Source organism: Budorcas taxicolor, chromosome 4 (genome assembly GCF_023091745.1).
Source record: "Budorcas taxicolor isolate Tak-1 chromosome 4, Takin1.1, whole genome shotgun sequence".
Classification (NCBI taxonomy): domain Eukaryota; kingdom Metazoa; phylum Chordata; class Mammalia; order Artiodactyla; family Bovidae; genus Budorcas; species Budorcas taxicolor.
The window spans coordinates 121,071,784-121,084,896 of record NC_068913.1 but is presented as its reverse complement, the minus strand read 5'-3'; the positions used below and the strand labels follow the sequence as shown (position 1 = coordinate 121,084,896).

At 53.9% G+C, this 13,113-nt stretch overlaps 1 protein-coding gene across 1 annotated transcript in view; it reads left to right on the top strand.

Annotated features, from left to right (window-relative positions):
* The window catches only part of ESYT2 (extended synaptotagmin 2), an 82,920-nt gene extending 75,847 nt beyond the window's left edge, over positions 1-7,073 (top strand). Inside the window, exons 18-22 of the mRNA XM_052639261.1 lie at positions 456-554; positions 2,452-2,583; positions 3,548-3,653; positions 3,970-4,019; positions 4,111-7,073. Coding sequence (XP_052495221.1) covers positions 456-554; positions 2,452-2,583; positions 3,548-3,653; positions 3,970-4,019; positions 4,111-4,156 — 433 coding nt within the window. The 3' untranslated portion in view covers positions 4,157-7,073. The remainder of the gene's footprint in view (positions 1-455; positions 555-2,451; positions 2,584-3,547; positions 3,654-3,969; positions 4,020-4,110) is intronic.
* Positions 7,074-13,113: the final 6,040 nt, after the last annotated feature.

The window sequence follows — 13,113 nt, the reverse complement described above, 5'->3', positions numbered from 1 at the left end:
CTTGCCCTTTGAAGCAGCTTCCTCTGCTGCCCTGCTACGCTTAGTGTGAGGCGGGCCAGGTGGTACAGAGAGAGCACCTCTCCGCCCGCGAGCTCTGTGCTTCAGCCTGAGACAGGCCGGGGCTATGACCTCATCAGATGACCCGCGAGGCTGGGGCCGGGGCCTCTGAGAAAGGAGCGCAGATTCGGGCAGTGCCCGGGTAGACAGAGCCTCAGGAAGACAGAGTTGATGTCTGTAAGGAGAGCCCCTGTCTTGATTTTACTTTGGGCCCCAGCTTTTAGGAATTGGGCTATATTGAACCCTTGAGTGGAATGTGAATCCTGCTGGTCCATTTGTGCCCAGAAGTTTAGACAGGGCTCCCCTTCGTCGGCTTGCCGCCTCCTCATGCGAGGGAAGGAACGGGCTCACAGCCTCTGAGCCGTCTGTAGAGCTCGCTGTCCGCTGTGTCTCCCCAGCGGAACCACCCTGGGACAGTCCCCCTTGGGGCAGATCCAGCTGACCATCCGGCACAGCTCGCAGAGGAACAAGCTGGTGGTGGTCGTGCACGCCTGCAGGTGAGCGGCCTTGCCGAGCAGAGCGGGCAGGCGGGCTCCGAGTAGGGACTGTGGCCCTGGTTCTCACGGCATTCTCTGTTCACAACCATTCTGTTTCTTTTAATGCTCCCTTAAATGCCCCCTGTTACTGAGCCTTTAGACACAATAACGGGTGTATTTTCCTGTTTTTGAAGTGTCTTTGGGGATTCAGTTTCCAGAGCAGCTAACAGTTCAGAAGATCCAGGCGGGTCTGTGGGGTCATGGCAGGAGCAGCTGTAGCCTTTCAGGACGAGCAGGCCGAGGCAGCCCGGTGTGCACTCACTCAGCACAGCGTGCGACGGCAGTGCCGCTGTGCTTGTGTTTGGTTGTTAGTGGTAGGCCGAGGCAGACCGGTGTGTACTCACTCTGAGCACAGCACGCGACAGCAGTGCCGCTGTGCGTGCTTGGCTGTTAGTGGCAACGGTGCAGAGCTGGCTGGTCGCTCTCCTTTATGTGGCATGTCGGTCTCTGTATGAGGCTTGTTGAGTCTCTGCTGTGAGACTTGTTGGTCTCACTAGTAGCTCTGATGTAAGTAGGCGACATGAAAATTTGGATGTTCTGAAAAAGTGTTGGAAACAGGGAAGAAAAATTAGTAACGTTTAGAAACATGATTATGTGAGCGCGGAGGTCAGTTCAACATGTGCTTATTTACTGAGCACCTCCTGTGTTCCTGCTGCTGAGGTGGGTGCTTCCTCGGAGAGCTTCCAGAGCAGCAGGCTGGCCAAACGACCCTCCTCTGGGCTTTCGGGCTCCTCGAGATGAGTGAGCGGTTGGAAATGGCTGCAGGGACAGTTGAGCCTGGGACACTGTAGGTTTGAGCAGTGTGGCTACACCAACACGAAGATTTTTTTTCAGTCCTAAATATCACCACTCTACACCACTTGGCATTGGCTGACTCCGCGGGATCAGCTGATTCTGAACCACATAGGTCCGCATAGGTCCTTAACCTCTGTGCAGTTCAAGATCAGCTGTAATTAAATACTAGGTGTGTTTGGCCCAGTTGTTGGGACAAGAGCAGCGAGGAGGAGGTGGGCATGTGTCTGTGACAGAAGGGTTCAGGGGGACGAAAGGCAGAGGAGGGCATCCTTTGCCTGAGCAGAGGCCAGGGAGTGGTCCTGAGGACTGCAGCTGCACGGCCTCTGGGGCCTCCCGGGAGGCTGACCGAGCCCCTCCCTCTCCGGGGCCTCCCGGGAGGCTGACCGCGTCCCTCCCTCTCCGGGGTCTCCCGGGAGGTGACCGCGTCCCTCTCTGGGAGGGCCAGTGAAGCAGTGTGGAGGGCGATGCTGTGGTTTCCCTGTTGGCAGCAGAGCAGGGAGTCAGAGCGTCCCCCAGACTCTGGGCTGAAGAGACGGGCTGAGGCCACCTCCGTGGCTGCTGGAAGCCCGTGAGCACGGGAGAGGACAGTTGCCCCCGAGTCCTCAGCGCTGGGATCAGTGCGAGCGTGGGGGCAGGGGAGAGGACAGTCGCCCCCCGAGTCCTCAGCGCTGGGATCAGTGCAAGCGTGGGGGCAGGGGAGAGGACAGTCGCCCCCTGAGTCCTCAGCGCTGGGATCAGTGTGAGTGTGGGGGCAGGGGAGAGGACAGTCGCCCCCCGAGTCCTCAGCGCTGGGATCAGTGTGAGTGTGGGGGCAGGGGAGAGGACAGTCGCCCCCCGAGTCCTCAGCGCTGGGATCAGTGCGAGCGTGGGGCAGGGGAGAGGACAGTCGCCCCCCGAGTCCTCAGCGCTGGGATCAGTGCGAGCGTGGGGGCAGGGGAGAGGACAGTCGCCCCCCGAGTCCTCAGCGCTGGGATCGGTGTGAGTGTGGGGCAGGATCTCACTCACTCGCTTGCTGCCGTGTTTCTAGACCTAACACCCAGTGTTCCCTGGTCTGTGTTACCAGGAACCTCATCGCCTTCTCTGAGGATGGCTCTGATCCCTACGTCCGCCTGTATTTGTTACCAGACAAGAGGAGGTCGGGAAGGAGGAAAACACACGTGTCGAAGAAGACGCTGAACCCCGTGTTTGATCAGAGGTATGGTCCACGCTGCAGGGCGGACGTTCCACACCACCCTTCGAGGAAGGCCTGGTGGTGCCTGTGGGGAGGCTGACCGAAAAACACCTCCCTGTGAGCAGTCGGGGGCTTGTTGATAGATTTGAGTACCACATGGATCCTCAGACCACACCCCAGCAGCCTTGGCCTGCACACATGTGGCTGGACCCCAGTCCACGTGGCTCAAACACCACCGGCATCTGGGGAGACGACTAGTTGAGTGATGCTGACGTCCACTGATCCAGTTTACATTCCGTCGCTGAAAGTACTAGCTGCTCACCGTGCCTTCTGACCTGTGGCTGCACTTAAACCGAGGCCAGAGACCAATGAGCAGGCGCCGGTCTCGGTCAGCCACAGCCGCTACAAGTTTGGGGACCCACCTGCAAACCCGGGAGTCAGGCTGCTCACTCTGGGAAGACCAGCACATCCACGTGGCCCTGCGAGGCCTCCGACCTCGTCCTCTGCTTTGCCAGCCTGGCTGCTGGAGGCTTGTCCGGCAGCCTCTGGCCTCAGCCACCAGGAGCTGCCTGCAGATGCCTCCTCCACAAGGCTGCTTTGAGGGTGCTGGTCTTCTCCACACGGGGCTCTGAGCTCTCGCCCCTTGGTCTGCAGGGGAGGGACTAGCCTGGCCTGCCCGGCTGTCTCACACCACAGCCTAGGTTTTTCCCCAGGAGTCAGGCACTGTGTGCACACCGGGGCCACAGGGTCAGCTTCGCACGTTTAGGGTTCCAGTCTCCTGTTGTGTTTGGGAAATAATGGGGGGGGACGCGGGAAACAGTCTTCCTGAAGGGCCAGGTTTAAACATCTAGCTGAAGAGATCACTTCTACGATAAAGAAACAAAGATCATGTTTGGAGTGGACTCAAAAACAAATGTCAGTTTTTAGTTACAATAAAACAGAGCAAAAGGATGGAGGAGTGTAGGGTGATCCTCTTTTTCTGCTTCAGCTTTGATTTCAGCGTCTCACTGCCAGACGTGCAGAGGAGAACCTTGGATGTGGCCGTGAAGAACAGCGGCGGCTTCCTGTCCAAAGACAAAGGGCTTCTTGGCAAAGTAGGTTTAAAAAGTTCTGCATTTTGCAAAAACTAAACACTTGACCCAAAGTATGCATTTTAGACTGGATTTATGCACATGGGTGACCCACGCCAGCTAAGCTGCTGTGAGTGGTCTGAGTCAGTGTCGTGGATCGTCTCCACTGACACTGCGTGCTAACCTGCCAGCAAGGCCGTTTGTTGGCTGCAGGAAGGGCCTCTTGGGTATAATCGACCATAGGTTGTGGGTGGATCTTAAGGGTGGAAGAATTGAAAAGCGAGACACCCAAAATGCAAGTTGCCAGAACCCACTTCTATAGGCGTTTTCTAACCGACAGGTGCTGGTTGGTCTGGCATCTGAAGAGCTCGCCAAAGGCTGGACCCAGTGGTGAGTGTCCCCCCGACAGACACGGAGCCCGCAAGTCCGCTCGGGAGCCTGGCCCCCGTGACCGCGTGTCTGCTGTCTTCCTATGTCTCAGGTACGACCTCACAGAAGACGGGACGAGGCCCCCCGTGGTGACGTAGGCCGCCGCCAAGAAGCCCCGGCTGCACCTGCCCGCCCTGCACCAACAGGCCCCGCACACCCCCAAAGACACACCCACGCTGCCCCGCCCGGACACCCTCCCCGCCCCCGAAGACACACCCACGCTGCCCCGCCCCACAACCCTCCCCCCACCCCCAAAGACACACCCATGCTCTTCTCATAATTTCACGGACTTGGTTACTGGCCCCATGATGGTTTTATAAAATGTTGGTATTTTAGGCGTATTTGGCCAATATTAGCATTAAGTTTTGTATGTTTAAATTTCCTCTAGTATTTCAGCAGTTGTCACGGTGTGCATAGCATAGCGGCCAGCTGTTGTGTGTGTAAAGCTATATGTCGGCTGTCTCTCCTAGGAAGCCGATGTATGGACCTGCTTATTATTGCCTTGTTTTGTATATCACTGAGGTGTACTATGCTATGTAAATGGACTATTTTTTATGATCTCTACATGCTGGTTTGAAATTCAGAGAAAGTGGATCAAGGAAATATATATATATTTTTTCTTCTAAAACTTATTAAATTCTTATTACAAATAATCATTTTTGTCTTTGCAGGAAAAAGTTCTCAGTGACCTATTTTGTGGTGTTTCTTTTTAAAAAAGAAAAGCTGAAAGATTAGTAAATGCTAGTATATTTCTGCTCGTTATAAATGGTAAAAGAATATATGCAAAATACTTACACTTTCATAAATATAAAGATGTATTATAAGGAGTCAGTTGTAGCGCTTATAAGGAAAAATGTATAACTGAGCAATATAAAATATCACAAGAATTGTCATGGTTCACAGTGCACTAATCTGAAATTTCTCACATAAAATAGAATGTCTTAACTTTATTTTTAGTTGCTTGTTACAACTTATTCATGAAACAGTACAGATACATAATGCTTTCCCTGAAATACAGTACTTCAGTGTTAGCGGTTAGTCTGTTGTGGAATTTTCAGTGTTTTCTCAGCTGTAAACGAAAGACTAACTCAGGTTGTCTCTGCAAAGGCTGTGAGACAGGTCGGGGTGAGCAGATAGGACACGATGCGGGAAGCCGCCACCGGCGCAGGCGTGTTGGTGTGACGCGCACGGGGCGGGGCTGGTGCACGTGTGATGCGCACGGGGCGGAGCCGGCGCCTCCACCGCGGGGACCAGGGGTCTTGGCACGGCGGCCGCAGGCTGTCAGTAACCTCCTACTGGGTTTCCTCACCTCATGCCATGACTGACCTCAGTATTGGGATGTTGTTGTACAACTTTTATTTGGGAGTATTTTTTCTTAGATTAGGAAAAGCATGTTTTATATCCATGTATATAAAGGTCCCAAGCCTCTTGGGAAGTGAGATTCCATAGCCTGCGGCAGCTGTGCGTGCCCCAAACACGGTGCACGTGTGCAGAAAGCTTTAAATATTCGACGCTGCGGGATACAGATGACTTCCTGAGCCATGAGGACATCCTCCAGCCCTGTGTAAATACCGGGGGAAATGTGGCTCTGAGCTTAGCGACCTCACCGTGCGTCCCGCGTGACTCCTGGACGCTCGCGGGGCCTGACTGCCCAAGTGCCTGTGGGCGCTGCCTCTGCTCTGCCTCTCCTGCCCTCGGGGCTCAGCTCTGGCCCGTCACACTCTGACCCCGGGGGGTGGTGGAGCCCGGAGCCTCGCAACACGTTTCACGCAGCCGTGCAGACCCGGTGCCCTTGCAGCTTCCTGGGCCGTAACGCTTCTCCGAAGCCCCAGCGGAGACCACCTCCTCCGTCAGAGGGGGAGGCGTTGCAGACCTGACGACCGCACAGAAAACACCTAACTCTGGTGTTTTAGCAGCAGGAGAAAAACCGGTCATTACTAAATCCAGTGGCCTGCCCGTGGTTTTAGATTTATTGGAGACTTTTTAAAAATTGGGTTTGTTGTGGGAATTCCCTGGCGGTCCAGTGCTAAGAGTTGGATGTTTCACTACCAGGGACCTGGATTTAACCCCTGGTCAGGAACTGAGATCCCACAAGCCATGAGGTACCTGCTGCAAAAATCAGGGTTTTTGAAGGGCTTCTGGCATAATTTCTAAAAGAAGGGAAACCCTCACTGAAATTCAGCACACCCGTGGTTTCTGCCACCAGCCCCGGTGTTTGGGTCTTGCAGCCGTGCATTTCACCTGCTCAGCATGTTCTAGTACACGTTCTACATGGAACACTTTACTTAAGCAGTCAGGCAAAATAAATGCCACCAAAGGGGCAAAATCAAACAAAGCCAGTTAGCTGCACGATGCCCACCCTTTGTGTAGCCGGTGGGGCCTGCACAGACTCAGCAGCCAGCGCCATTCTCTGTAAAGGAAGAGATGACTCCAAGGCCGGGACTCTGCCTTTGTGGCTGACGGGCCTTCAGAGGAGACCTTTTGTGCCCAGTGGGGCAGCTGAGACTCGGCTTTAGGCCGGACCCCGGGCTCCATGATCCTGGCGATGGACAGTCAGTTCTCAGAACCTTCGTCACCAGTTCTGACTAACTGCTTCATCTGGGAAAAGGGAACTTCAACTTTTCTACCTTGACCCAAACCAATGGAAGGAAAATTAACGTTGGTTAATTTGAATTGTTACTTTATTGCTTATCCTGTGCCTTAAAGTATGAAGCGTGAGGCATTGCTTCAGGTTAAAACAAAATACGCCTCGCAGCCGAGTTCGCAGCCGAGTTCACCACAGTTGATTCCTTGTCAAGGGTCAGCCCTCCTTTGTCAGGAAGTGAAGCCAAATGCAAATAGTGGTTGTTTGTACGCGGTTGTTGCTTTAACGTCATTCTAGCTGGACCACCCCCTGCAGATGGAACACAGCAGAGGGTTTTTTTGTTTTTGTTTTTTATTGTAAAATGCCCTTTTTGCTCAACTAATTTTACATGACAGTGCATGTATTTATTCAATAAAACTTTTTGTTATCTTGCTTGTGATTTATTCTTCCTTTGTCTTTTGAAGTAAAATTTTTAGTGTGGAACCAGGCAGTTTGAAGTGTGTGTAGTATAGTACTTGTATGTTATTTGTGAATTCTTTTGTTTTCAAAACTGTATCAGCTCACTGATATTACTCCTTAGTTTCCATCATAACTTGACTCCTCTGCCTCTCTCAGACTCAGTTTTGAAAACAGCTCTTCTGAAAGATAATCATGAGTAGAAACAACAAGTCTTTAAAGCCAGAGCTCTGCGAAGTTGTTAAGAGAGTCTGGTCTGAACAGAAAGAGGGAAACCCCCGGAGGCAGTGTCACTGAGTACAGGCTCGCCTGGAGGGGCCGGGAAACCGGGGAGACGGCGCGCTGAGGCAAGGGATGCAGAGAGCTGGCGGACCTAGAGGATGGCAGGCTAATGTCTGAAACTAATCACCTGGACCAGGCCTGGATGCCAGGTTCTTTTATGTGTCAGACATGGTGGGAGGCGAGAAAACAAAATAAAACGACCGTTTAAGTTTTGCGAATGGCTCCTAGAGTGGCAAGCCTCGGGCGAGGGGATTTGTTAGTTTCATCTTCTTACAGCCATTTCACACGTGGTGTGAAAAAGAATATTTTCTGCCGTATCAATAAACAAGGATGAGCTAACAAGGGTTAGCAGTCTGTCATTTCAGACCCCAAATGTGAACTTTGAGCAGGTACCCCTCCCCACACAAGAAACTCTAGAATGCCACGGGTCATTCACAGGTGGGGGTGGGGGGCAGGTTACCTCCCAGTGAGCTAAACAAAGTCACATTAGCCCTGTTCCTGGCACACAGTTGATGAAAAGGTATCTATTGAATAAAGGATGTATAAACTGCAGTTCAGTTCAGTTGCTCAGTCGTTTCTGACTCTTTGTGACCCCATGAATCGCAGCACGCCAGGCCTCCCTGTCCCTCACCAACTCCCGGAGTCCACCCAAACTCATGTCCATCGAGTTGGTGATGCCATCCAGCCATCTCATCCTCTGTCGTCCCCTTCTCCTGCCTTCAATTTTTCCCAGCATCAGGGTTTTTTGAAATGAGCCAGCTCTCTGCATCAGGTGGCCGAAGTATTGGAGTTTCAGCTTCAAAATCAGTCCTTCCCAAGAACACCTAGGACTGATCTCCTTGAGAATGGACTGGTTGGATCTCCTTGCAGTCCAAAGGACTCTCAAGAGTCTTCTCCAACACCACAGCTCAAAAGCATCAATTCTTTGGCGCTCAGCTTTCTTCACAGTCCAACTCACATCCATACATGACCACTGGAAAATCCATAGCCTTGACTAGACGGACCTTTGTTAAACTTGGCAGACCTTAAATAACAATAACATGAATTTGTCCTAACAAGTTTCCATTTAAAGAAAACCAATTGGCAGTTCTTAGTTATGGCTAAACAGAAAGATACTGGAACACAGTGAAGAATCCTGTTGAGACAAAAGCCAGTGTATAATTGTCTGAGAAGTAATTGAACCAGGAAGTCTGTTTTTGTCTTAATCTGGAAACCCTGGGCAATACAACAAGGACAGAAGCAGGTTATAAATTTTGTCTTGGGAAAGAAGGTCATTTTCAAATACGAGATTGTCAACGTGAAAAACCTAAGCAATCGTATGAAAACTCTTGAACAGGTATTTCATAAAGGACCAGTTATAAAAACAAATTTATGTGTCTTATCCAATAATAGCTATTAGAAAACAAAATGGAAGACATCCTACAGCAGGCCTGGTGCCACACTGGCAGTGAGACCTGCGGCCGACCAGGAGCGGGCGCGGCTGGGCTCCGCTCCGCAGAACCCACCCTGGAGCAGTGCTGCTCTGGGTCCTGGGGACACCGTGTCGAAAACAGTGGTGGTTCTTTCACGCTGCAGCTCCCTGGGGTGGTGAGGCCAGATGGGACCAACAGGAGACTGACCAAAAAATCTTAAAGGAAAACCTGGGAAATAGATGTCAAAGAGGGCTTGGGAAACCTCTCGCGTCCCTGGGCGTCTAGGACGGTGTGCTCGTGCGTGAGAGTTGGCCGGTCGCCTGCAGCTGTGCTGAGGCTCTGTCGGGGGTGAGGGCCGAGCAGGAGCACGTGATGGGGCACTGAAAACACCCCCCCTTCCCCAGCTCTCCCCAAGTACCGGGAAAGGGACAGTCGCTCAGTCGTGCCTCTGCGACCCCACGGACTACACAGTCCATGGAATTGTCCAGGCCAGAGCACTGCAGTGGGCAGCCGTTCCCTTCTCCAGGGGATCTTCCCAAGGCAGGGATCAAACCCTGCCCGCATTGCAGGCGGATTCTTTACCAGCTGAGCTTTCAGGGAAGCCCAAGAATACTGGGAGAGAAGCCCAAAGTATTAAAGAAACCTCTGACTGGTCACTAGCTGACCAAATTGGCTGAGTGGACACTTCAGAGGCAGCATGTGAACAAGAACATGCCTTCTAGACAATTTATCCAAGAAGCTACTAAGTGAAAAATATCTGAGTCGAGGCAAGTATGTTCAAAGAAAACGATCCAAAGAATTCACAGAAAGTAGAGTGATTTTCAGGGGAAGAGAAATGATCAGAAGAACGAAGGAGAACTCTGGAGTGCAAACCACAGTACGTGAGACGTAAATGTCCCTGAAGTCCAGCGATAGGCTGGAGCTGACGGGAGAGTCAGAAGCTGGAGGCCGAGTCACAGACGCCGCCTCTCCCGCGAGCCCAGCGAGCAGGACGCAGCGCGGACCCGGCCGCTCGCGAAGCCCCGGAGGGCGGGGCAGCGGGACCCGGAAGCACATGCGCCGGGTGACCGGAAACGTCCCGCGTGAACGGCGCTCGCCGGGCGCCGCCGCGGGCGCGGCTCCGCCGTGAGGAGGGCCTCGGGCGCCTCCCGCCAGCGCGCGGTGAGGAGCCGCCAGGGGCTTCCGCGCGACGCCGGAGGCCAGGGCGCGGGAGACCGTGCCCGGCGCTGGACGAGCCCATCTCCAGCAGGACTCCCACGGCAGGAAGGGCGGCGCGTCCCCGTTCTCTCCTCACCGCCTCACCTGCCCTGCAAGGGCCGGCCGAGGACGGACGTCTGCTTCCGGCCATCCCCGTGGGAGTGGGTCATCTGCTTCTGCCGGGAGTGGCCGGGCCGAGAGCGGAGCCCCAGTCAGAGCGGCCCGCGCGGCCCCGCACGCGGCTCGGCCTCGGCTGAGCGGACCCAGGGGGCCGGAGCGGCTGCAGCCGTGCCTGGCGAGCGAGCGGGACGCAGGGGCCGTGTCGCGGGGTCCGTGGGAAGGCGCCTGGCGTGCGCGGGTGGGGGGCAGCCGCCGCGGCCTCAGCTCTGCGCCGGCTGCAGGCCCCCGCGCAGCGGCCCCGCGGGCGCCATCTGCTGCCCGCGGCCTGCCTGGGCCTGTGGGCCGGGGCCTCCGAGGGCCGCTCCCCGCGGCACAAGCAGGGCCAGTTTGTAAATACTGTTTTCATTCATCGCGGCGTAAGATACAGATATGTGCAGAAGCCCTAATCTTTCTGCCCTGAACTTTCCCAAACTGGCTGCCCTGTGCCCCACATGTGGTGACCAAGAGCACCCAGGTGCCCCCCCCCCCACCCAACCCAGGTGCCCTCCCCCCCCACCCAACCCAGGTGCCCTCCCCCCCCCCACCCAACCCAGGTGCCCTCCCCCCCCACCCAACCCAGGTGCCCTCCCCCCCCACCCAACCCAGGTGCCCTCCCCCCCCACCCAACCCAGGTGCCCTCCCCCCCCACCCAACCCAGGTGCCCCCCCCCCACCCAACCCAGGTGCCCCCCCCCAACCCAGGTGCCCTCCCCCCCCCAACCCAGGTGCCCCCCCCCAACCCAGGTGCCCCCCCACCCACCCAACCCAGGTGCCCTCCCCCCCCACCCAACCCAGGTGCCCTTCAGGATGCCTGGCCTGGCCCACGAGACTTCCACCAGCTCCCTGCACACCCTGAGCCGTATGCCCACCCCGGGCGGTGCCTGCCTTCTGAGGCCTGGTGGGTTCTACTTGAAGTAACTGCAGACGAGAGCCCGGGGGCCAGGCCAGGCAGCACCAGGGCAACCCCAGGAGGGTTTCCTGTGCCAGCCACGAGGGCCCAGTCATGGGCTACACATCGCTGCACTCAGGCTCCAGGCTGGTTCCTGTCCCCAGTCCCAAACGGGACAGTCGCACACAAGACACATCCTTTTCTAGAAGCTTCTCTAGAATCCGACAGTGTGGGGAAGGCTGGTCCTCAGGTGCTGGGTCATTTCACTGCTACCAACTGCAGGGCTGGATTTGTCCCCAAGGTGAAAGGCAAGCTGTTCATGGCAGTTTTCTAAATAAGTAAAAGTGTAAAGGGGTAACCCTCTGTTCTGTGTGCAAGCCCAGGCCCATGGGATGGAGATGGGTTTTCTTTTGTCCGACTTTGCTTTCATTTTCATGCTGATATTTCATATCAAATAACCTAAGATTCCCTTTCACTTGTCTGCAGGTTTGCAAGCTGCTTCAACTTGGGAGGCTGAGCTCTTTATTGGTGAACACGTTCAGTTCACTCGCTCAGTCGTGTCCGACTCTTTGCGACCCCATGAATCGCAGCACGCCAGGCCTCCCTGTCCATCACCAACTCCCAGAGTTCACTCAAACTCATGTCCATCGAGTCAGTGATGCCATCCAGCCATCTCATCCTCTGTCCCCTTCTCCTCCTGCCCCCAATCCCTCCCAGCATCAGAGTCTTTTCCAATGAGTCAACTCTTCGCATGAGGTGGCCAAAGTACTGGAGTTTCAGCTACAAAATCAGTCCTTCCCATGAACACCCAGGACTGATCTCCTTCAGAATGGACTGGTTGGGTCTCCTTGCAGTCCAAGGGACTCTCAAGAGTCTTCTCCAACACGACAATTCAAAAGCATCAGTTCTTCAGTTCTCAGCTTTCTTCACAGACCAACTCTCACATCCATACATGACCACAGGAAAAACCATAGCCTTGACTAGATGGACCTTAGTTGGCAAAGTAATGTCTCTGCTTTTGAATATGCTATCTAGGTTGGTCATAACTTTTCTTCCAAGGAGTAAGCGTCTTTTAATTTCATGGCTGCAGGCACCATCTGCAGTGATTTTGGAGCCCCCAAAAAGAAAGTCTGACACTGTTTCCCCATCTGTTTCCCATGAAGTGATGGGACCAGATGCCATGATCTTAGTTTTCTGCAAGTTGAGGTTTAGGCCAACGTTTTCACTCTCCTCTTTCACTTTCATCAAGAGGGTTTTTAGTTCCTCTTCACTTTCTACCATAAGGGTGGTGTCATCTGCATATCTGAGGTTAGTGATATTTCTCCCAGCAATCTTGATTCCAGCTTGTGCTTCCAGTCCAGCGTTTCTCATGATGTACTCTGCATATAAGTTAAATAAGCAGGGTGACAATATACAGCCTTGATGTACACCTTTTCCTATTTGGAACCAGTCTGTTGTTCCATGACCAGTTCTAACTGTTGCTCCCTGACCTGCATACAGGTTTCTCAAGAGGCAGGTGAGGTGGTCTGGTATTCCCATCTTTCAGAATTTTCCACAGTTTCTTGTGATCCACACAGTCAAAGGCTTTGGCATAGTCAAACACGTTAGCATAACTTAAATGAAACATAACACCAAGAGCTTCTTAGATCATTTTTTATGAACAATTTTTCCAAAACCTTGCCCGGATTGTCCCTCATGCCCTTCCAAGTGTGTGAATGCCCCCAACACGAGGAGCCAGGTCTATCTGTTCTTTAAAGAGTGCAGAAAACAGCTTTGGGGAAATTTGGGTGTATACACGGTACCCTTCTTTGAAAGTGTAAACCTCTGAAATAGCATGTTGAATTCTCCCAAATGTAAAAGGCCAGCTGCTTACGATGCTCCCCATCGCTTGGCAGCATTCACAGCCCACTGCGCACAAGACAGCGTGCAGGGCCGTGAGGAGCGGCCTGTCTTCAGGGGCCAGATGTGGACGTGTGCCTGGGCATGCATGGACGAGGATGCGGGAGTTGCCAGTGCACACACGAGTGGACATGTGTGTGCTGTGTGCTTGTTGACTGTGCACACGCCTGCCTTGTGT